This window comes from Trichosurus vulpecula, chromosome 5 (genome assembly GCF_011100635.1).
Source record: "Trichosurus vulpecula isolate mTriVul1 chromosome 5, mTriVul1.pri, whole genome shotgun sequence".
Classification (NCBI taxonomy): domain Eukaryota; kingdom Metazoa; phylum Chordata; class Mammalia; order Diprotodontia; family Phalangeridae; genus Trichosurus; species Trichosurus vulpecula.
In genome coordinates, this window is record NC_050577.1 from 202,174,706 (window position 1) to 202,198,179 (window position 23,474).

Below are 23,474 nucleotides of genomic sequence, written 5' to 3' on the forward strand. Positions count from 1 at the left end.
AAATGAAATTACATATAAGGTGTTTTACAAACCTTAGTGCCTTAGAGGTGTAAATTATTATTATTATTACAAATAATAATAATGATAGCCATTTATAGAGTATTTACTGTATGCCAGGCACTATGTTAAGCACTTTGCAAACATTATGTCATTGGATTCTCACAACAACACTGAAAAGACTTGACACACTTACTAGCTATGTGACCTTGGGCAAGTCACTTAACCCCAATTGCCCTGCCTTCCCCCCTCAAAAAAAAACCAAAACAACACTGAAAGTAGGTGCTATCATTATCCCCATTTTACAGTTGAAAAAACTCAGGTAAGTAGAGGTTAAGTGACTTGTCTAAGAGCACACAGCTAGTAGGTGTCTGAGGCCAGATTTGAACTCAGGTCTTCCTGAATTTGGGTCCAGAGCTCTCGCCACTGAGTCACTAGCTGCCCCCAAAAGGCGAGAGAACCAAGTCTATAACCTATACTGCAGTGAACTAGGCCTTGATTCCAGGGAAAATTCTAGAATGATCATTAAAAAGATGGTTAGTGACCATGTCAGAAAGGAATCAGGGATTACAAAGTCCTGTCATGCTTTACTAATCTTAGCTCCTTTTTTGGGACAAGGTTTTGAAAATACTAGATCAGGGAAGTGCTGTAGAAATAATTTACCTGGCTTTTACCAAAATATTTGATAAAACATTATTCTTGTGGAGAAAAAATGGAGACGTGTAAATTCATATGGCAGTACAATAAAATGAACTTGGAACTAGTTGAATGAAAGGATTCAAAGGGAAGTTGTTAATGGTCAGTGTCGGTTTGTTTTGCTAGGAGGTCTCTGGTGGAGGGCTCCAAGGATCTGTGCTTGTTCTTAAGCTGTTTGAGTTTTCTCAAGGACCTTAGGTAAAGGTATAGATGGTATGCTGATCAGATCTGCAGATGACCCAAAAGTGAGGGTAGCTAACACACTGGATGAGAGCATCCACAGAGAATTTGACCAACATCCATCTAGTCATCCAGGTTCACAACTTTATAGTTATCTTCATTTCCCAAAGACCAACTGAATCTACCTACCGACCATCTCTAGCACCTACTCCCTTCTCTATATTCACATTACAAAATTCTATTTCAGGCACTCATTGAGTGCCACCTAGACTATTCTAATAGCCTTCTGATTGGTCTCTTGGATTACTTACTATCTTTCTTCCTTCCAGTCCAGCCTTCATACAGTTGACAGAAAAATCCTCCTAAGGCACAAGTGTGGCCATTCCATACCCCTGCTCCAAAGTCTTCAGTCTTCTTTTCTCTAGGATAAAATATAAATGCCTTAGTTCTATTATTTAAAGCATTCCACAATCTGACTTAATCCACCTTTAAATTGAATTGCTAGTTGGTCCCTGAACTCAGTATGTTCTCTGAACTGGACTTCATGGCCCCCACTTCTGTTCATTTGAGCAGGCCCTCTCCTTTGCCTAGAATATACTCTTTCCTGATCCCTGTTTTCTAGAATCCTTATTTTCTTCGAGGATCACCTTTAATGCTGTTTCAGTGTGAACCTTTCCTTTATCCCCCCACAACTGAATGTGGTCTCTGTGTTGTACCAGAAGTGAGTGAGACACGCCACGGAGTATAAGTTTTAAATGGAGAATTTATTAGCTGGCGGCCATTGGGGTTTTGCTACCCAAATCAAATGGCCCTGTGTTGGGGTGAAGCTGTGGCTTATATAGGAAATACGGTATGGTGGTGAATCATCTCTTGGAGTTTTACAGGCCAGGTCACAGGGTGGTGGGTGGTCCCGGGGAACAGGAACAAAGATCTTGACAGATCAAAAGATTCTGACAGGTTATCGTTAAGTGGGATAATCTTATCTATTGACATTCCTTGGAGGAGCCACAGAGTCCCAGGGATGTAAGGGTCTGACAGGTTATCGTTCAGTGGGATGGTCCTATCTATTGACATTCCTTGGAGGAGTCACAGGGTCCCAGGGATATTTGCTAAATGCCGAAGAGATCTGAGTCCATTCTTTCTGGGGGTGTTTGTCAGAGTCTAGGGGTTTCTCAGGGGTCTCCTTAGCGATAACTAATTTTTCCAGTACCACATCTGTCCTCAGTATTTATTAGAGCACTTTGTCTGCTCTTTCTTTTGCTTATCCTGCCCTACCTGTGTATATATGCTATTCTGTTCTGTGCCCCCTCCTTCCTCCTCCCCGCCCTGCCCCCCCTCCCCAGCAAGCTTCTTGAGAGATGCTTTGTTCTGCTAAAACCACCATTTTGTTGTACCAGAAGCGAGCAAGACACACCACAGAGTATAAGTTTTAAGTGGAGGATTTATTAGCCGGCGGCCATTGGGGTACTGTGCCACAAATCAATGGCGATGTGTTGGGGTAATGGCTTGGCTTATATAGGATATGTGGGGGTACAGGGTGGGGGAAACAGGAACAAAGGTCCTGGCTGATCAAAAGATCCCACTAGTGGGATAATCTCATTTACATTCCTTGGTGGAGTCACGGAGCCCCAGGGATATCTGCTAGAAAGGGTCTGCCAGGTTATCCTTCAGTGGGATGGTCCTATCTATTGACATTCCTTGGTGGAGTCATGGAGTCCCAGGGGTATCTGCTAGAAAGGGTCTGCCAGGTTATCCTTCAGTGGGATGGTCCTATCTATTGACATTCCTTGGTGGAGTCATGGAGTCCCAGGGGGTTTCCTAAATGCCAAAGATATGAGTCCATTCTTTCTGGAGGTGCTTGTCAGTAGCTAGGGGTTTCTCAGGGGTTCCTAATTTTCCCTGTATTACAATTTGGAGGAGAGTGAAGTGCCTGCGCTTTTTCAGTAGTGAGGAGACAATTTAACATCTAGTTATTTTCTGGCTTGAGAGAGGTGTGTGTGTGTGTGTGTGTGTGTGTGTGTGTGTGTGTGTGTGTGTGTGAGAGAGAGAGAGAGAGAGAGAGAGAGAGAGAGAGAGGTGGTGCTAATATTGGAATCTGTATCTGAGATGCTTGAGAAGTTACTTGTCCAGGTCATCCAGCTAGTATGTATCAAAAGTGATGACTAAGAACCAAGGCTAGCCCTCTATCTATTCTATTAAGCTGCCTCTGGAGCACCTAGTTACCAAGATTATACATCAAAATACCGGGTGGTGGCCGTCCCCCAGGTGAATTCCTCTCTGGAATGCTTTCCGCATTCCCCTAAATGAATGTCTTGAAAAGCTGGTTTGAGGGTGGATTTTGTGGTTCTTGCCCTGGGGGCCAAAATGGTTAGTCACAGCTCTATTGATTGTGGTTTGTAGGCAGTCTAATCACTTCTCAGAGAACTCAGTAATCCCTGCTTGGTTTTCTTTCATTGTGGAAGGGGAAGGAGGACGAACAGACCTGAAGTCCATTTTGTGTTTTTATCTTTTTCATGGGTTACTATGGTTTTAAAAAAATCATCACCTGGTGGTCCGCTGGTGAAGAAAACTGTTCTTAAAGAAAACTTGCAAGGAAATGTTGTCAGAGATATACCTTTGTTCCTTCCCCTAGCAGTAATCTCAAGGCAGCAGAAAATATGTCTTGTCACCATTGGTTAGGGACCCCTATTCTGTAGTATTTTCTCCTTATCTGTTCCCAACCTCTCCCTTTGCCCATTTCTTCTTTTCTCTTCCCCTCTCTTAATATGTTGCTTCGTTGTCCCTTTCCTCCTCTTCTCTTCCCTTCTTTTCTCCTCTTCTCTTCTCTGTCCTCCTCTCTCTCTTCTCCACCTCCCCTCCCCTCTCCTCATTCCTTTTTGTCTGGCTCATTCCCCATCTATCCCTTGTCCCCAATCCCTCTCTCTGTCAATGTATCTTTCTCTCCCTCTTTAGGAAGCTGAAACCTGCTTTGCAACCAGAAGAGAGGAAGGAACTGCTCAGAGCTTGTTTTAAAAACATTATCAGCCTGCCTCCCTTAGAGGTCATGCAGACAGATATGTCTCCCAAGGAATCCCAGGCCATCGCGGTAATGGACTATATCTTGAGTAGCTTTGTTGTGAGGGATAGAGACAGATTCCACTGCAGCTATCATGAGAAAATAATAATGTTTGGAGGCCCCTGTCAGTGTCACCCTAGACATGATAAAGGGGGACAAACAGATATGGGTGCTCCTTCTTCAGGCTTAGAATCTCAAGTTAGACAATAGTTGGACAGATGTGAAAGGAAATTACGAATTGAAGAGTACAAACTTTCTGCCAGTGTTAAACTCTGGAACAAGACCCTCCGATAGAATGAAGGGCCCAAGACTCTAGTTGTTAATTGTTGTTAATAAATAGTAACCATTAGTGATAATAGGGGCATTTATATAGGGGCAGCTAGGTGGCACAGTGGATGGAGTGCCAGGCCTGGAGTCAGGAAGATCGATCTTGGTGAGTTCCAATTTGGCCTCAGACACTTTCATGGTCACGAAGGGTCAGACGTGACTGAACCACACAAAGTTGGATGTGACCGAACACACACACATTTGCGTAGTACTTTAAGATTTGTAAAGAGCTTACAAATATTATATCTTTGATCCTCACAACGACCCTGGGAGGGAGGTGCTATTATTAACCTCGTTTTACAGACTAAAAAATTGAAGCAAGCAGAGGTCTCGCCCAAGGTCATCCATTGATTAAGTGACTTGCTGAGGATCTTACAGTCAGTATATGTTAGAGGAGGGACCTGAATCCAGGCCTTCCTGACACCATGCTATCAACTATGCCACCCTGCCTTCTCAACAAAGAGGACATTCATGGAGTGTACTGTTTTTGTGTTGATTAGTCATGTCTAACTCTTCATGACCCCATTTGGAGTTTTCTTGGCAAAGATACTGGAGTGGTTTGCCATTTCCTTCTCCAGTTCATTTTCTAGATGAGGAAACTGAGTCAAATAGGGTTAAGTGACTTGCCCAGGGTCACACAGCTAGTAAGTGTCTGAGGCCGGATTTGAACTCAGGTCTTCCTGAGTCCAGGGCTGGCACTCTAATACACTGCACCATCATCTAGTTGCCCATAGAATATACCCTCAGCACCAAAGTGAGAAGGATATAAATTGTAGGCATAGACTTACCTAGATGGGATTTCTCAAAGAAAAATTCCTAGTGGTTTTGAGAGAGGAAAACAATTGACTCCTTCCTGAAAAACCTTCCTCCTCCCTTCATGTCTAGAATCTATTCAGGGACACATTGCAGGCTCTGCGGAAGATGCTGGAGGGGTTGGTCACAGAAATGCCAACCTGGGTCCAGAACTACTTGGAGGTCAGTGAGAAAACCCTCGTAGTTTCCTGCTTAATCTTTTAGTGACTCCCCACTGCCCATATGAACTCACCCAGGCTTATGGTGCTCCACAAACTGATTCCTATCTATCATTTATTGATATATCCATATCTAGTTTAATTTCATTGTGTTTCTCTTCATATGCTTTATGTTCCAAGCAAAATGGGCTACTAGCTATGTCCTGATTTTTCCCTGCTCTCTCCTACCTCTGGGCATCAATGCAATCTGTTCCCCCTTCCTGGGATGTTTTCCCTCCTTCTGCCTGCTAAAATCCTCCTCTCCTGGTCTCTTGGACAAGTGCCACCCCTTTGATGAAGCCATTTCTAGCCGAAGAAAAAATCTCTCCTTTAGATTTCTTTAGAGCCTTTTCCCCTCTATCTTTCCTTTGCCCTCATCCCACTCTACCTTGTATGCTTATTTGTGTGTATGCTATAAATTGCTATATTAGATGGAAAGCTCCTTGAGGGCAGAGACTGTATTTTTTAAATCTTTGTATCCTAGCATAGTGTCTTATATTTAGTATGCATTTAATAAATATTTGTTGAATTAGCAGGAACCAGAAGTAGGGAGCAGGACCAGAGATTCCACTAAGAGAGTACAGTAAAGCTTAAGAGTGGGGATATAGACCCTAAAGAATGGCATTTAAAATTAGAGGACATGGGTTCAAACCCCACTTCTGTAATTTGCAACCTCTGTGACCTTGGGGAATGGTCTTCACCTCCATGAACCTGTTTCCTCGTCTGTAAAATGAGGGGATTAAACTGGACAATTTCTGAAGTCCCTTCTTGCCTGTAAACGTAGTACATGCTAGCATAAGACTAAATCTTTCAGGACACTGGTTTCCAAAGAAAAATGGCTCCCTCTCTAAGACCCTTTTCCTTTCCTTCCTCCACTCCTGCAACCTACTTATTTTTCTCCTTCACTGTGTTTCAAAGAATGGGATTCTCACTAGGAGGCATGATGAAGTACAAGGACATGTGGGCTCCCAGACAGGGCTGACCCTGAGTACAGTTCTGAAGCTGGCCAACTTTGCTTTTTGCCTTTTGTGTTCTCCCGTCAATATTTTCAATGCCGCTTCCTCCCTCCATCCTCTCTTTTCTTTCTTTGTCCGTTTCTCTCTGTCTCTCTTTTCACCTCTTTCTATTTCTCTCTTCCCCTTGTCACCGTATTAAACTCTGCTCTCAAGAATGGATATGCTCAATCCATTTATGTGTCTGACAAGTGTAATGGGGGCAAAACAGCTGGGAGAGGGGCTGGGGAGATACATCAAAACTTTGTCAAAGAACCTTGGCCACTGAACCAGGAAGAGCTACCCACTCAAGGTTGTATTACCCCTCTTAGGGGTACTTGAATCTCTTATTGTGGAATTTTAGAAACTTTTGTGCCCAGTAAGACCCTTCAAGTTATACTGCCTGTCTTTGTGTAAAGTCAGTTCTACCCCATAGGATGATGTCCCTCCATTTTTCAGAGGCCAAGGTAGGGGCTGAGGTATCCTTTTTCCTCCCTGGGGATATAGCTGAGTGGGGTCTTCCTTCCCCTTCTCCTTCTTCTCATCAGTTTCTGGACACATGGCTTAATTCCCAGAAGGACCATGAGAGGGAACGAGCCTTGTGGTGTGGTGTTCGCATCCTCAGTTTCACTGTCAAGAAGCACAATTTTTATGTGAGTGTGGCCGTTGTGAGAGACAGTCCAGGGCAGGCAGGCCAGGGGCAAGACCCAGCCAAGGGACAAAGGATCCAATTCATCTCTTCCTCTCCACACATAGTCACCTAGCTCAGCCTCACAGCAAGCTACACAATAAGAACACTTCTAAAAGGTTTTAAGGTTTGCAAAATACCCTACCACAACATTGTAAGGAAGGGAATGCAAATATTACTACCCCATTTGAGGATGAAGAAAATGAATCCCGGGAGAAGTTGTAAGTGATTTTCCCCAAGGCCATACATATTAAAGTCAGAGCTGGTATCCTAATCTAGGCTCCTGACTTCCAAAACCAAAACATTTTCCCATCGATTAGGAAACTTCTCTAAAGTCCTTTCCAGGTAGGCCTGTTTTATCTGCCCCTTGCTCCGCCTGTCCCTGGTTCTTCTGCTATGTGTTTTCTCCTCAGCCTCCCTGTTATGTCCTCTGCCCAGAACAAAGAACTTTTGTTCTTATCAAGCACTTTTCCATCCACGTGCCCAGCTGACATCTGCACTCTCCCTTTGTCCTACCAGCTTCCTCCATTAACTTCACCAAACACCATAACCCCCCTCCTCACTCTTACTTTCTCCAAGGGTGACCCATACCCTTGGGCTGCCCTAGCTTCCCTCACATTCACCTATAAGCTAGCATGGTACAAAGGAATAGCATGTGTAACCTTTGCTCTCTTCTTCCCTTTCTCCCCTGAGATTGACATTGAGTTTCTCCAGCTCGGGCAACTGGTGAGGTTTTTGGCCATACTTTGTCAGGACCATGTGGACAACATCAGCTTCCTGGCCTCACAGGCTGTTTACAGTCTCTACTGCATCATGCTGCTCAAGAAGAGTATGGAAAGCCAAATGTTCTGTCCCTTTTTCCATTCCCTTTCCTCAAACTCAGCTATTCTCCTTGTTCCTCACCCAAGAGTCAAGGTTCCTTTCCAAGTGGGATCCAGGCGCATTCCCATGACCTGCAGCCATCTTTTTGGACATCAGATCCCTCCTTTGGAAATGCATGGTCTAGAACCTTGCCTTATCCGTTCCTTAGCCATACTCTTATTTTCTAGCCCCATCATTTTCTACCCTTGAACTCTGCCATCAAGATACCTAACTTTGATGCCTCCCCTGGGAGTTCTTATGATCTTAACCCACATTGCTACTTATCTAAATCTCTGGTCTGTGGTCCCTATGGTCCCAGCCTGATTTGTCTAGGATAGCTCAGTAGAGTTAGTGTGCTTAGGAGGTTGGGGGTGGGATACATCTGGAAAATTCCTATAGTATTTGGTGGGAAGGAAGGGGTCCTCTAGGAGTTGGAGGAGTGGGAAGGTGGAATCTGTTTTCTAGAGTTGGATCAGGAAAAGAAAGGGATATGGGAAGAACTTCCCAAGAAAGAAGGTGTCTACAGTGCCTGTGTGTTCCATAATGACACTGCTGAGATTGCCAAGGTAAGCCAGCAGGGCCAGGTAATCCCTCCTTCTTCCCCCACACAGACTCTGCCCTCCAGAGGGGAGGTGGGAAGAAACCTAAAACCTAAAGCAAGGACTCAACTGTATCCCTAATGTCATGATCCTGTAGACTCCCCTGAATGGGTCTGCCTCTTTCAGTACCTCTGGCTCTCCATTTGTGGCTGTGAAATGAGGAGACAGGGTATTGAAATAGCTGGAGCACTGGGCCTGAGTTAGAGTCCTGGGCAAATTGCTTCATTTTTCTGAACCCCTTTTCTTGTTTTGAAAATGAAGGGGTTAGATAATTTCTAATGTCCCTTGTGGCTCTCAATCCAGTGATGCTCCAATGAATACCAGGCTTCCAAATCCAGTTTTAACCTTTAGGGATGCTGTAACCAAATGACTGAGGTCACAGACACAGGAGTTTCTGCATTGCCACCTCACTCAACTTTAATTGTTTTAGATTGGACTTGTGATTTAGACATGGGGAGCTCCTGATATGGGAACTTTCTCTATTGGTGCATCTTGAAAAATCCTCTATAATTTATATTCTAAGAGAGTTACTTCAGGCACCAAGAGGTTAATGACTTGCCCATGGTCATATAGCTATGAAGTGCTGGTTCTAAGGCCAGCCCCATATCCACTCTGCCATGTTGCCCCTCTGGTTCCATGTCATGGCTTCCCATTTCCTCCTTCTCCTCCTCCTCCTCCTCCACCTCCTCTTCACTCTCCAGATATCCTTATTAAGTACCTGATAATGGACAGTGCTGGTTCCACCCAGAGAACTGTACAAGTTCCTTCCCTTCCTTTATGGAGTTTGCAACATTACTGTAGTTCTTAGCTATACCTTACCTCTCCCAGCCCTCTGCTGTAGTGTCAGCCTCATGGATTTTAGAGTTGGAGGGGACCTCTTTAGAGATCATCTACTCCTAATCTACCCATTTTATGCTGAGGAAATTGATGCCCAGACTGGTAGAGACTGGTCCAAAGTCACACAGGTCTTCTGATTATAAATCTAGGCTCTTTTTTCTTTCTCCTTGTCCTACAACACCCTCCTCCCATCCTGCCCTGTAATTTTTATTTTAGTTTAAAAATGGTGACCATCAGCAACAAAAAATATTTAAATAAATAAACAAAATTAAGAATTGATCCCCCAGTTTACTTTCATCAGCTCTGTCTCATTTACTCTTCTCCTTAGCCCCTAATACCTAGCTGCTGTTTCCTGCCACTTCTTTTCTCTCTTTCCAAAGCCCTTGTTCCCTTCTGGCAGGATTCCATCCTGAGGTGTGGGTGGGCAGCCCTGCTTTGGGAGTAGACCTACCTAGGGAAAGTTTAGATGGGCAAATCTGAGCCCTATAGAGTCCTAATGGGAGCCCCTTTTCCAATCCCCCCCCCCACACACCCAAGATAAGGGGCACAAGACAAGTCTCCTTGGATCATCTGAGCACTTCCAGTCTTTGTCCACTCCATTACAGGCTTTTGCAGAATACTTCACCCCAAAGCAACTCACCAGCCTGGTACTGACTGCCATGGAGGGCTTAATGGACAGCCGAGCCAAGATCTCTCTAGCTTCAGGGCAGCTCATGAGCTCTATCATGGAGGAGAGAGGGAAAGATGTATTGAAGGTAGTGTTGAAAACTGGTAATTGTTGAGTTTGAGTGACCAACTATTCACTATAGCACTTGACTAGGCGCTTAATTTCTTCCCTGTTTTCCCCTCATCCCAAACCCCTCCCCAAGTCCCTTCTCTCTGGGCTTCAGTTTACTAATTTCTGAAATGAAAGAGTTGGTATGAACTCCTAAGATCCCATTCTGCTCTAGTATTCTGTGATTCTAAAGCAGGCTCCACATGCTAATTGTTTAGTCAAAAAGAGCAGAAGTTATAGTGGAGACAGCTACTAGGATGCTTGTCATCTGCCTTACTAGTTGGTAGTAGGTTACCCTGGGAAGCTGGAAGGGCATGGGGTTATTATAGGCTCTGGATGTCAGACTTGATTCTAGAGAGGTTCCAGGGTGGTCTTGGAAGCTTAAAATCACTCTGGGAGAGCCCCTCAAGGGATCTAGATTGAAATGGGAAGGGGAGGATGGAAGAGAGGTTCTAGATTGGGAGGGAGGGGATGATTAGGTTTTTCTGCCTCCGTTTTTCACTTTCCAGATCGATCAAATTGTCAATGGCATCTATGATAGACTCAAATTCCAACTGGAACCAGCTACAAGGAGGGAGACACTGCAGGCCATGTGTGCATTAGTAGGCAACAACACCCACAGTGTAATGACCCTACTGCTGAAGCGCCCACTTCCTTGGGAAGGGTAACTATTCTTCAACACCCCCAACCCTAACTACAATAGATATCATAGGACCTTGGAGGTGATTTAATCTAACCCCCTCATTTTAAGACTAAGGCTTAGAGGGTTTAAGTGACTTGCCAAGGTCAAGTATATCCATCAATTCAATGAACACTTACTGTGTGTATGTTTTATATGAGGCGCTGTGCTAGGTGAAGACAAAAAAACAACAGTCCTTGCCTGCAGGGAGCTCTTTATTCTACCTTTTCCTCAGCATAAAGATTTCTATTCCTTTTGCCCAAAACCAGTTCCTCTCTTCCCATAGCAGGCAGATACAGCGGTCCTCCTAACCTCTTATCCCCCAGACTTGTGACCTATCTCTGTACTTTCTGTCCCTTTCTTTTAAAATAATAATTTTCATTTATGTTGTATTTTAAGGTTTATGAATTGATTTCTTTTGAGGTAGATAGTGCTAGTGTTATCCCTTTTTGTAGATGAGATATCTGAGGTTGGGTGATTTACCACAGTCACGCAGTGAATGCCAGAGGCAGGATCCTAGATTTCTTGATTCTAGGCTCAGTAGACTTTTAACTATGCTATGTGATTTTTATACTGTATGTAGGGAGGGGATGGTGCTGGCCAGAATACAGCATAGGAGTGAATGGCAAGCTAATAGCACATAACCAAACCATTGTACCTAACATTAACCAATAAGGCCAGTTAGACTACCCCAGATGAAGATTAAATCTATTCTTTTGATTACCTTTGTCTGATGCTAATTCAAAGTCTGTAGTCCCAGACCACAAAATTTCATTGTTTCTCTCTCTATACAACGTTCCCTTGGGTTTGTCTCTCTTTCTTCTCTAGTCCCTTGACCATTTTCTCCGAAAATCAGGGCCCCTTTTCTGTTCCCTCCTCTCATCATGGTTCCTCCTTATGGGTCTGGGGCCAGATCAGGGAACATAGCCGCCAGGTTGCACAACTTGTGCATCACTGGATCCTGCAGAATCAACATGGAACTATGGCGAGTGTTTGGCACCCGGAGGAAGACCACAATCAATGTCCTGCAGTTGCTCATATCTATCTTGGAAGAGTGGCACCCTAAGCAGGGTTACAAGGAGATGTCGTTTCGTCCTGTGGCGGTTAGTTGAAGGGATGAAGGCTAAGGCATAATGAGGGTGGGAGATCATCCTTCTGGGAAGCTGGTCTACATGTATCAGGAGAAGGAAGCAGAACTAGGAATAGCAGCCAGCAGTCAGGAAAGAGGGGAAACCCAAAGAAAGTGATAATGAGTCTTAGAATCCTATCAGCTAAAACCTGAAGAGGTAATAGTCCTCTTATGAACACAACCCACTTCCGGTGCTTTTAACGTTTTACAAACATCTTCATTGTCTCCTCAGAATGTCCCCATAAAATATAATCATTCCCATTTTATAGATGGGCACATTGAGGCCAGAGAAGACAGGTAATGGGTCCAAACTCACAAAGCAATTTAGTTGCAGAGCAGGTTACTCATATTTAGATTTCCTGACCCCAAGACTATCTAAGGTATAATCAGAGTTGGGGAGACACGGGGAGACAGATGATGGTGGCTAGGAAATGGATCTAAGGAAACCTTGCTAAAAGTCATTCCCCCACCCACTTTGGGCAAATCACATTTTAGGCCAGGAGGTAGAAGCAAAAGCAGGATGAATATGTTTCATCCTCTTTTCCTTAAAAAAATAGGTGGTGGGCCATTTGGTCTGGTTCTTCATCCCTAAGCTGAGTTAGGATGAGGGCTATACTTTGTTGATGGGCGAAATAGTGGGAAGAAAAGGGAATCTCTGCTTTCAAATGGAAGAGAATCATGAAGAGTTTTCTAGCTGAGCACAAGCTTGGCTAACTGCTTTCCTGTCCTCCTTGAGCCTCCCCTTCTACTCAACCCCATTCATCCTAGCTATAATTGTCTCACCCCAGGTGGCCTGTGCCCTGTGCGAGATGCTGTCAGGGACAGTGTGCAAGTTGGCTGTGCTGGAGCTCTACCCCCGGCTGCTGCTGGCTGTACTAAATCATGTATATTGGGTCATTGAACAAAATGTCCCTCAGAACATGGTGGTATACCGTAAAGAGGGCATCCCAGGCATCAGGAGCAAGGTCTTCGACCCTGTCAGGTAGGCCTGCCTCTGGGGTAAGGGAGGAGAAAGTCTGATAATGTTAGTTACTCAAGATCCAGAGGAAGAAAATAGGGTCTTCTCAAGGGGGTCACAGTCTAAGAGGGAAATAAGATAGTGGGGTCTATAGACTGATATTCTTTACAGCTGAGGTATTCAGACATTTGAACACACTTGTGTGAGCCTTTGAGGCAACTAGGTGGTGTGGTAGATATATCTCTATCTCTATCTATCTCTATATCTATCTATCTATCTATCTATCTATCTATCTATCTAAAATACCTCGAATCAAGAAGACCTGAATTGAAATCCAGCCTTGGAGACTTACTAGCTATGTGATACTGTCACAGGTCACTTAACCTCTATCTGAGTTTTCCCAATTATAAAACTGGGATAATAGTAGCACCTACTCCCCAGGATTGTTGTGAGGAGCAAATGAGATCATATTTGTAAAGCTCTTAGCATAGAGTCTGGAACCTAGTAGCAGTTTAATAAATACTTGTTCCCTTTCTCTTTCTTCACATACTCTACCACAAAGACATTTTCAGATTCTCCTTTCCCCACAGTCTCATGCACAGGCATGCTGTACCTATGCCAAGACCCTCTACATGACTACATCTGACAGCTCTTCACACTCACATGTGGTCATAAGAATTCTCTTGCATCCTGCCACAGATTCACAAATTTATTCTCGTTATCTGCCATGTGTTCTCCTCCCCAGCCAGCACATACAAACTCTGACACACTGTAATGGCAAGTAAAGTGGGACTTTTTGTTGTCTTTTGTTTTGGAGTGCTTCTCAGCACTAAGGCAATGAAGTGCCTTTAGTCTTGCCTTTGTTTCAATCAAGAGTCTTTGATTGAAACGGGAGTCTTTGGTGACCTGCTTAAGTCATGGGAAGGCCTAGGTCACATGGGTATGAATCATGTGATTGTGACAGCCTCTGACCCTGAAGAAGTATATATATGAGGTTAGCATTTTTCTTAGGGCTCACTTACTGGAAGAGTGTCATGTGATTTGACCAGACGAGACTCTGGGTAGCCATTAAGGAGCCCCCTGGCTTTGAAAAACCCGGATGTCGATGCTTCTGTCTCTGGCAACTATGTATGTTACGTCTTGGTCAGATGGCTAGAAGCCTGTCGGTTGATTTGTGTTATTTTGTTCTGTTTATATAATTTCTGCTTGTAATTTCTGTTTGTGTTTTCTCTGAAGTTCAGGGTACTGACTTTTCCTTCTGAATTAAGTGAATGATATATGTATGTTTAATTAAAGTAAGATTGTTAACCTCTTAAAGTTGCTTAGAAAAGCAGATCAAAGAATCTGTGCTAGCAGCTCTCCTATAAGCTGATGTTATTGGCCTTACATAGCCATAGTAGTGGCAAGTAGCATTGTGGTTACACACACTTAGATTATAATGACTGTGTTGATGGCTGATGTAGTTCTCTTAATAAGCCCCTCCCCTCCAGAATTTACAATTGGTGCTGGTTCATTTACAAAATTGTGCTATTAACAGTGGGCAAGTTATAACCTCCCTGGGTCTCAGTGTTTTCATGTGTAAAACAAGGGGATCATTCTAGCTGATCTCTATCCATAGTCCTCTGGAGGTGGAATTTTCTGTGGTTCTGATACTGGGTGAATGGTATCTCAGAGCAGGGCTATAAAGGGCTTGGCTGGAAGCAGCAGCTAGGAAGAGGTCAGAAGGAGCAGTAGAGATCTGTATGGCCTCTTGGGAGGGTTTTTTAGCCACTCTAGGGCCCTGTTCCCTCCTCTGTAAAATGAGGCAGTTAGATTTGATGACTTTTAAAGTGGGGGAGAACTACAGATGGAAGGGAGTTATGACTCACCAAGTCTGCCTTCAGGGATAATGTGGCAGCTTCTGAAGCAGCTTCTCAGCTTTCCCATTTTGTTTAGGAAAAGTCCTATCCATGACATGTGCTGAGGATGCTCCCTTGTTTTCGAGGGCATTCCAGGCTGGCAGCTGGTGGGGGAACAAGGAGAAATCTCTTGACTTTGCTTACAGATCTATGCTTTGAGATCTTTGAGCATTATAACTGGTTGAGGGGCATGAAGGGTAGCAGTTGTGCAATCAAGGGGGATGTGTGTTGGATAGAGAGCTGGTCTCAGAACTGGGAAGATTTGAGTTCAATTCTAATTGACATATGCTGGCTGTGTTGAACCTGGGCAAGTTACTTAACCCCTCTATATGCCAGGTAATTCTCTAAGATGGTAAGTGGCAGAGAAAAGGCCAACCTACACTGGCAAAGGAGGTACCTCACTAGAAGCTCCCTAAACCAGTGAAATCACAAATCTAATCCTTGTTCCTATCCCTATGATCCCAGGCACTGTAAGATCATTTGGGCCCAAGGGGGCAACTATCTTGAAATTATAGGTAGGGAGATTAGAAGAGCTTTCTGAGCTTTTTAGGAATAAAAACAAAAGGAGAAGCAGAAAGTCAGGAAGATGAGTTCAAATTCAGCCTCAGATACTACATGTGTGACCTTGGGCAAGTCACTTAACCTCTGCCTCAGTTTCTTCAACTGTAAAATGGAGATAATAACAGTAACTATTGCCCATGGTTGTTGTGGGGATAAAATGAGATAATATTTGTAAAGTTCATAGGATAGTGCCTAGATAGTAGGTGCCATACAAATACTAGCTATTATTTCTATTAATTAAAACTATATAAACAGGGCCAGAATATTCCCAGAGATCTATTATAGCCATTATTAGGGGCATGATGACCTCTCATTGTTTTCCCAAATGAGCTTCTCCTTTGGGATCCTACATATAAATGCCAATTCAGATTCTATAGGAATTGGGGAAAATAAAAGTTCAATTTACAACCAAAGCAATACAAACGAAGAAAAAAGGCCTCAATTATTAACACAGCTACATACAAATGTGTGAAGGTATGTATATATTGTCTAGCAAGCAATAGTAGTTAATTTATATTCCCAGAGGAAGAATGCCATTTTTAGTTATAAAAATTCTAAGGAGCAAACATATTCTTATATGTGTAATAAAAAGTTTCATAGTAATAAAACAGACAATACAGATGTATAAAGGGAGATTGAATAAGAGAGATAGAATGTTCAAAGGAGTTAACACCTAGAAAAGATGGTACAAAAGTCACAATTAGAGAAGCTGGCCTCAACAAGAAGGGTTACTTCTCAAAGGAGAGAATGGGGACTGATGTGGAGTAGAGGGAAAGAAGGAACTCATAACAGATACCTAGAGATTCTGAAGTTGTCTCTCAAAGTTCACAGGATGGGGTACAGATGGTCATTCCACATCCCTTCTTCCTTTATTCTTCACCGATCCATCCTGGGCTTACAGTTGTGCACTGGAGGCTGTCAAGACCATGTTGATAGCTGCTGAGTATTATAGGGTTGTATCCTATGCTGACCAATACCGTGGCTGGGATCTGCTCTCCAGCCCGAAGTATTACTACATGGGAGTCATCGAATTAACAAGGTACCTTTAACACCATCCTGGTTGACTCCCTCCCCGCTCACTCCTCTCTGCTATGGTAACCCCAGCCATTCTTGATTCTCCTCTCCCTGGATTCCCAGGGTCTTGATCTCTCAACTCACCACCCCTCCCATTTTCCAGTCCTTGTTCTATTTCCCAGCCACCTTCCAGGATGTCCTGCCTCCCTTCCCTCCCCACCCCCAGCAACCCTTGGACTCCTATGTCCCATCCCAGTGGCTTAGTGAGGAACTGTGACTCCAATATTCTACATCGAATCATGAGGGAAGTCAAGCCACTCCTGTACAGTGTGGACGACAGGCAGAAGGTCATGGCTAGGGCTTTGTTTGTTCAGGTAAAAGGCAGGGTGGAGGAGAGGAGGGAGGGACACCCTGGTCTTTTGTGGGGGAAACATTAGTCCCAGAATCTGGGACCGATCCATACATGGGCTCTACCGTTACCTTGCTCCCTGGCCTGTTCCTAAACTGGGACTGTGCATGTTCTCATCTAATCATTTTGGTTCCATTTTCTCAAGCTGTTCCTTGTCCATTTATTTCTTTTGTCCATTTCTCTGTACAGACCCTTAGTCTTGGACCCTAGTCGACTTAGATTTCTTGTTTCTTGATTGCAGGAGGAGGGAAGGGAAAAGGGAATTAGAATATCTACATGGGGGTTCCCTTCTCCTGAACTTCAGGAGGATGGCTTGAGGAGGCAGGGGCAAGGGACATACAACTGCAGTCTGAGTACTGAGCCAGAGACACGGTTGTACTTTATAATTATTTTCTCCTCCACCCCACTCCCATCCCCACTTTTTTTTTTTCACAGCTCCTCTGGCACCGATCAGTGGCCCAGACCTTGGGGGAAAACTTTCTGAGTCATCTAATTAAATGGATCCGTGAACCCAATCCCATCATGAAAGAAATTGGACTCCGGGGAATAAGTAACCTGGCACTGCACCCAGGGCAGGTGAGAAGAGAGGATGGGATGGGGTTGGGGGTGGGAGCAAAGGGGATTCATTTCAAGGAGACTTCCCAGCTGGAAAAGCTTCTAGGTATGGAGTGTGAACAGAGCTACAACTGGGAAGAGTCAGTGGCGTATGTGGGTATGATTCCCAATGACTTAGTAAAAGAGTCTAGATTAGGGTTTGGGAAACTCTGCTACTTCACTACTAGATAAAGAGTAACTCAGTCTCTAGAAGTTGGAATCTAATGGAAAAGGCAATTAATAGGCCTGAGTTCTGACTCCAGTTCTTCCATTAACTAGTTGTATGAATTGTAGACAGCAGGATATTGTAGGAAAAAACACTAGATTTGAATTCAGGAGACTTGGGTCCAAATCTTGGCTCTGACACTACCCAAATGACCTTGGGTAAGTCATTTCTACTCTTTGGCCCTCCGTTTCCCCTCCTGTAAATGAGAGAATAATAGATGAACTCTAAGGTTGTTTCTTATGATCTTACGATCATTTCAGTTGCATTATCCATAAAATAAGGGGATTGGTGTTGAGAAACTCTTAAGATCCCTTCCAGGCCTAATGTTATATGATTCTATGACTATAAATTAATTCCTAGTCTTAAAGGGCTCATTTCTCTCCTTCTATGACTCTCAACCTCTCAGGCTCTGAATTCCCAGGTTCCTTGTACTATACATCTTCCATTCTTCATCTTATACATTCAGTCCTCAACTTTTCCATGGATAAGGTTCCTAGAAAATGGCACAAAAGTAAAAAATGCAAATGTTGATAACATTGAACCTATGGGAAAGGGGAGATTTGGTCTCATAACCAACAAAAACTATAATCTTTTGTTATAGATTGCTGAAAATATAATTTTCTGTATACAGTTCTTTATAATAAAACATGAATTCTGATCTAACACAGTAGCCATGAAATAACCCATAAAATGAAATACACAAAATAAAACATGCAAAACATTTTTTCTTGTTAATAGTTCCCTAGAATTCTGTGGCATTTCGTGCTAACATTTCAATAAAAAAATTGAATTTCAGATATTATTCGCTTTTTATAATACATGAGATCTACAGTAATATAAATGTTTTTATTGTTGTATCATTTCAGTTGTGTCTGACTCTTGACCCCATTTGGGGTTTTCTTGGCAAAGATACTGGAGTGGTTTGCCATTTCCTTCTCCAGCTCATTTTACAGATGAGGAACTGAGGCAAACAGGGTTAAGTGACTTGTCCACCAGGGTTACACAGTTAGTAAGTGTCTGGGGCCACATTTGAACTTGGGTCCTCCTGATTCCAGGCCTGGTGCTTTATCTACTGCACCAGTTAGCAGCCCCTATTACCATACCTGCTGTACAGCAAATAAAATTCTTAAAATTAAACCTTTTTTTTTGAGCCTGAATCTTGCCTTCCACTGTCTCAGATGGCAATGTACTATATACTATACTTCTGTAAACCTCTCTACCTTGGCTGCCTTCTGAAAATCAAGGGAGAAGTTGCTGGGACTTTAGTCACTACTGTTGGAAGATGCTGAGACTGGTGAGGTCTTGAGATCACCTTAGAGCCCAAAGGACTCACACTATGTTTTGGGGGCATACTTGCAACACAAAATGAATTTTAAAGGCAAACAATGAAAATATACAACAAATGCACGGGAGCTCTTTGCTCTACAAGGGTAGGGTAAACAAGACCAGTGAAGTGCCTAGTAGGATGGATACCAGCCATTCCACAAACTTGAACGTATCATACCTCTCTTTTTTGTCCCCCTTTACTGCACATAGGGCTAATGGTTGGCAACAGGGAAGTGAAAATGAAGTTACTAATAAAATCATGCAAATTCTTGAAATTGTGAAAGTTAAATCCAGGAATTTTGAGGACTGGCTGTATTAATAAGTTGCTAAACTGTTGAACTCTTGTAGTCTATCAATCTCTCCAGCATCTAGTTGATCTTGAACTTCTAATAGTTCATTCAGAATCTTCTTCTTTACGGTCTCTACTGCTGCTCTTAGTGAAGCCCATTCTCTTAGCAATTAATAATCTCTGTGCTCTTCCTTCCAGGAAGGGACACTTGCATCTCTACTTCCAGTCATTCAGAGCTTCTTGAAAGAGGAGGAGTTGGTGGCAGTTCAGGCAGTGAAGGGCCTACGCAACATCATTTGTCATGCACAAGGGATTGTAATCCAGAGGGCCTTTTGCAGTATCTCCAACCAACTCCGACCCCTCATCAATGATGTATGTGTAACAGTTGTAGACTATGTGACAAACGACAAGGTAGCCCATGTACAACAAGAAATGACAGATGGATCTGGAATGCCCCACTCCATAGCCAGGGGAGACTAGCATTCCATCTTTGTGGGTATTAAGAAGATAGCTGTGGCAGGGTGATCACTCCCTCACTCTCTTACCTTCAAGAGAAATATAGGGATTGGAATTATATCCCTCTTTCCCATATAAGATGTTTGCAGTCTAGAAGTATGATTCTTATTGGAGGTTCAGGCTTAAAAGCCACTTTGGTCACTAAAGGGCTGGGGAAGTAATTCCACCCTAGACTTAGAGGCTAATTTTCTCTTGACTGGTTTAACTTCTCCTCCCACCATATACTTATTACAGATAGGATAAGCACAAAGAGAGAGCAAAAATATTTATTATCAAAAGAAGCAGTATGATAGTTATTGGGGAAGTCATACAGATTAGTTTGGACAATAGAATGCACAAGAGTCAGGGGACTAGAAGAGAGATGAAATCTCAACTCAATGGGAGAAAATACCCAATAATAACATTCTTATTTTTAAAAATGTTTTTATATCTTTTTTTAAAACATCATTGTAGTTTCCCCCAGTGTCTCTCTCTTTTTCTCTCCCACAGAGCCCTTTCATTTAACAAATAGTATTTTTAAAAGACAAAAAGAGGGAAAAGTCAGCATAATTAATGTATCAAAAAAATCTGAAAATATGTGCAACATACAACACTGGTGACTCTGCAAAGTAGAGGGGTGGAAGTGTCTTCTCATAGCTGTTCTTTTGAGCCATGCTTATTCTTTAGAATTTGGCAATATTTAGATTTTTTGGAGTATCTGATTATTCTGTCCATATTCATTATTGTAGTAATTGTGTATATTGTTTTCTTGGCTCTGCTTACTTCACTCTGTATCAATTCACGTAGATCTTTCCATTCCTCTCTGTATTCATCACAGTTTTCATTTATTACATCACAGAAATATTCATTAAGTGCATATGCCACATTTCTTCACCTATTCGCAAATCAATGGGCATCTACTTTATTTCTAATTCTTTGCTATCACAAAAAAATGTTGTAAATATTTTGGTGTATAGGGGGACTTTTTTCTTATCCCAGGCTTTCTTGAGAGATGATCATAGTATTAGCATCTCTGAGTCAAAGAGTGTGGACATTTTCATCACTTTTATTTACGTAATTCCAAATTGCTCTCTAGTATAGTTGTACTGATTCACTAAAGTATTAGTGGGCCTAACTTCCCCAAATCCATCTAACATTGATTATTGCTATTTTTCTGGTCATCTTTAACAATTTGCTAGATTTGAGGTCCATCTTTTTTCATGGATGCTGAAGTTCAGATTTAAAGGATAGAAAATCTTGAGTTGTAGATTGAGTTCCTTTGCTCCTTGGAAAACATTAGTCCATTCCCTCCTGTAGTTTCTGGTGGATGCATAATAATCTTGTGTAATTTGAATTTCTTTTTCTTTATATTTGAAAGTATTTGTCCTGGTCACTTGCAGAATTTATTGTTTGTCATTGGAATTGTTAAATTTAATTACTATCTGTCTTGGAATTTCCAGCATACAGGTTTTTTTTTTTTTTCTGGAGGCAATTTGTGGGTTTTTTCAATTGGTGCTTTGTTTTCTATGTTCAGAAGTCCTGGGCAGTTTTTAAATTTTTGTATTGCATTATAATATTTGGGTTTTTATACAATGTGTTCTTTTGAGAGACTTTGAATTGTCTCTAATCATACTATCTTTAAATTAATCTATTTGGTTTGTATGGAGGTCGCATTTTCTGTTAATGTTATTGCTTTTGCTTCTTTTCTTCTAGACCAGAGGTTCTTAAATTTATTTGACCTATCACCCCCTTTAAAAAAATTACTCAGTACCCCCCAGAAATCTACTTTCTTTAATGATTTTTTTGAAATTTGCATCATTTCAAAAAATATAAAATATCTTTTAAAAAATGACGCATCTTAAATTTAATAATTTATAAATTTGTGCGTTTTTTCCTGAATTGTAGTTTTGATGACACAGTATTGTGTAATGTAACCACATGGTATCATATTGAAAACAAGTCATTACATGCACATATTCCTGCCCATGCATGCTGGACTTCCTGATAATGCATGACATGCTTGCCTGCCAACACTTGCTTGTTAAGACCTGTCAATGGGCTTGACCACTGATCAATTATAACTTGCATTTTGTGTGTAACTCTTACAGAACAGATGAAACATGTATAAATAGTTTTTCAAAATTTCCTTCTCTTCTTTCCCTATGCTTCCACCACCCCCTTATTTTATTCAACGCCTCCCAATTGTACCTAAAACTACTACTGCCCTCCTGGATCATTCCAGTGCCCCCCAAGGGGCAGCATTGCCAACTTTGGGAACTTGTGTATCTAGACTGACTTTTATTTCAGTGTATTTGCATTTCCAATCAGTTATTTTCTCTTTTGTTTCTCTGATTAGACTTGCCACTCAGGATTCATTTTTTTCTATCAATTATTTTTGTTGTGTATACCATAAATATCATGAGTATTTCACAATACTTATTCCTCTTTTAAACCACTTAGAAACATCCTGCTGTGGTTCTAGGCTATCTTGGGAATCCACAGGGTCCTCAGTCTCATCATGTGTTGATTTAGTTTCCTTCATTTTGTAATTCCTTCACCTTATCTGGAGGTCATATTCCCTTCTATTATTAATATATTCCATATTAGTTTATCTACTTATGCTCAAGGTCTTTAATTGAGGTTTTTTTCTTCCTGACATTATTAGAAATTTTAATATTAAAAAAATTCCCTCCTATTGCTTACTTTCTGACTTCTTCCTTTTGATGGTGGTTGCCCTGGAAGTTGGACGTCAAAACCACTTCAGCCTTCTACTTTGTTGGTGTATCAGTAAGGCAGTAATAACAATGTAGATGATAATTGTCAAAATGCCTGTGTAGTTCTGTGTTGCAAAGTATACAAGACTCTCCACGTAGAAGGTAGAAGAAATAAACCATTTATTCAGACACCAGAGAACCTATTGCATAACTAAATGTTCCGCTCCCCACAGCCAGTTAACCCACTTCATTATAACAGCAAGGAACCTAAAACATGATATCACAACATGGAGTCTCACCATCCCAAAACCTCTCTGACCCCCTGCTGGGGCCTTCCCCAAACACTAACTCACAGTACAGCGGAGTCACAGCCTGTTCAGTTCTAACTGTCAGGATGGTGGCCATAAGCAGCCATTAGCAGTTATAACTGCTCTCTGTCTGTCTGTCTGTCTCTCTCTGTCTCAGCATTTCCTGTGACATAACTTCCTTTTCCTGTCAGGAAGCTCCTCCCACCATATGTGACTTAGGCTTCCTGTGATGTAAGCAGGTCACATGGCCTATTAATGGGTGGGAAAGATCTTCAAATCTAAATTGCTACTACAGTTGGGAAATTTATATTTCACAGGCCTCAGTTTCCTCCCTAAGTGACTTCTCAGGGGAATAGAACTGACTCCAACAGGATACTGGGTTCTTTCCCTCAAGTTTAGTGGGGTGACACATAGTCATTTACATGTTGTGCCCCCATTTCCTCTGTTTCTCAGTTCTCTGGCTGGGTTCTGTTATAGCACAGAACAGGGTTCTGCTGTTCCAGCCTGAGCAACCTTCTGTCTTTTTACTTTCCATAGTTCCCCTTGGCTGGGTGGGTGGTTGGTGGTGATGGTGGTAGAGTTGAATTCTGTTGCAAGTCCAAGGGTAGGTATATGTGCTAGAATGTGGCGGGAAGTGGATAAGGTGGTACTAGTTATGAGTTAGAGAATTGCTTTCTCTGTTGTTAGTTCACTGAATAGTTATCTTGGTTAGGTTCTTGGTGTCCTAGACTATGGAGAAAGATGAAATTGCTTGATCTCTTCTGCATAATCCCTATTTTGGAGAGGTTTGAGGGATTATGAGGGTTAGAGCAAATGTCTAGTCCTTCATCCTGTTGGTCACATAACCTGAAAGTTAA

General features: G+C 42.3%; 1 protein-coding gene across 2 annotated transcripts in view; it reads left to right on the forward strand.

Moving 5' to 3' along the window:
* Window positions 1–23,474, forward strand: part of LOC118849751 (maestro heat-like repeat-containing protein family member 7) — a 42,092-nt gene that overhangs the window by 4,072 nt on the left and 14,546 nt on the right. The window contains exons 3-13 of one of the 2 annotated variants that reach the window (XM_036758715.1): window positions 3,826–3,958; window positions 5,141–5,230; window positions 6,806–7,774; window positions 8,272–8,372; window positions 9,848–9,997; window positions 10,527–10,681; window positions 11,664–11,799; window positions 12,614–12,807; window positions 16,144–16,281; window positions 16,420–16,630; window positions 17,101–17,241. In XM_036758715.1, coding sequence (XP_036614610.1) covers window positions 7,342–7,774; window positions 8,272–8,372; window positions 9,848–9,997; window positions 10,527–10,681; window positions 11,664–11,799; window positions 12,614–12,807; window positions 16,144–16,281; window positions 16,420–16,630; window positions 17,101–17,241 — 1,659 coding nt within the window. In that variant the 5' untranslated portion in view covers window positions 3,826–3,958; window positions 5,141–5,230; window positions 6,806–7,341. The remainder of the gene's footprint in view (window positions 1–3,825; window positions 3,959–5,140; window positions 5,231–6,805; window positions 7,775–8,271; window positions 8,373–9,847; window positions 9,998–10,526; window positions 10,682–11,663; window positions 11,800–12,613; window positions 12,808–16,143; window positions 16,282–16,419; window positions 16,631–17,100; window positions 17,242–23,474) is intronic. The other variant, XM_036758716.1, reaches the window with a different exon arrangement.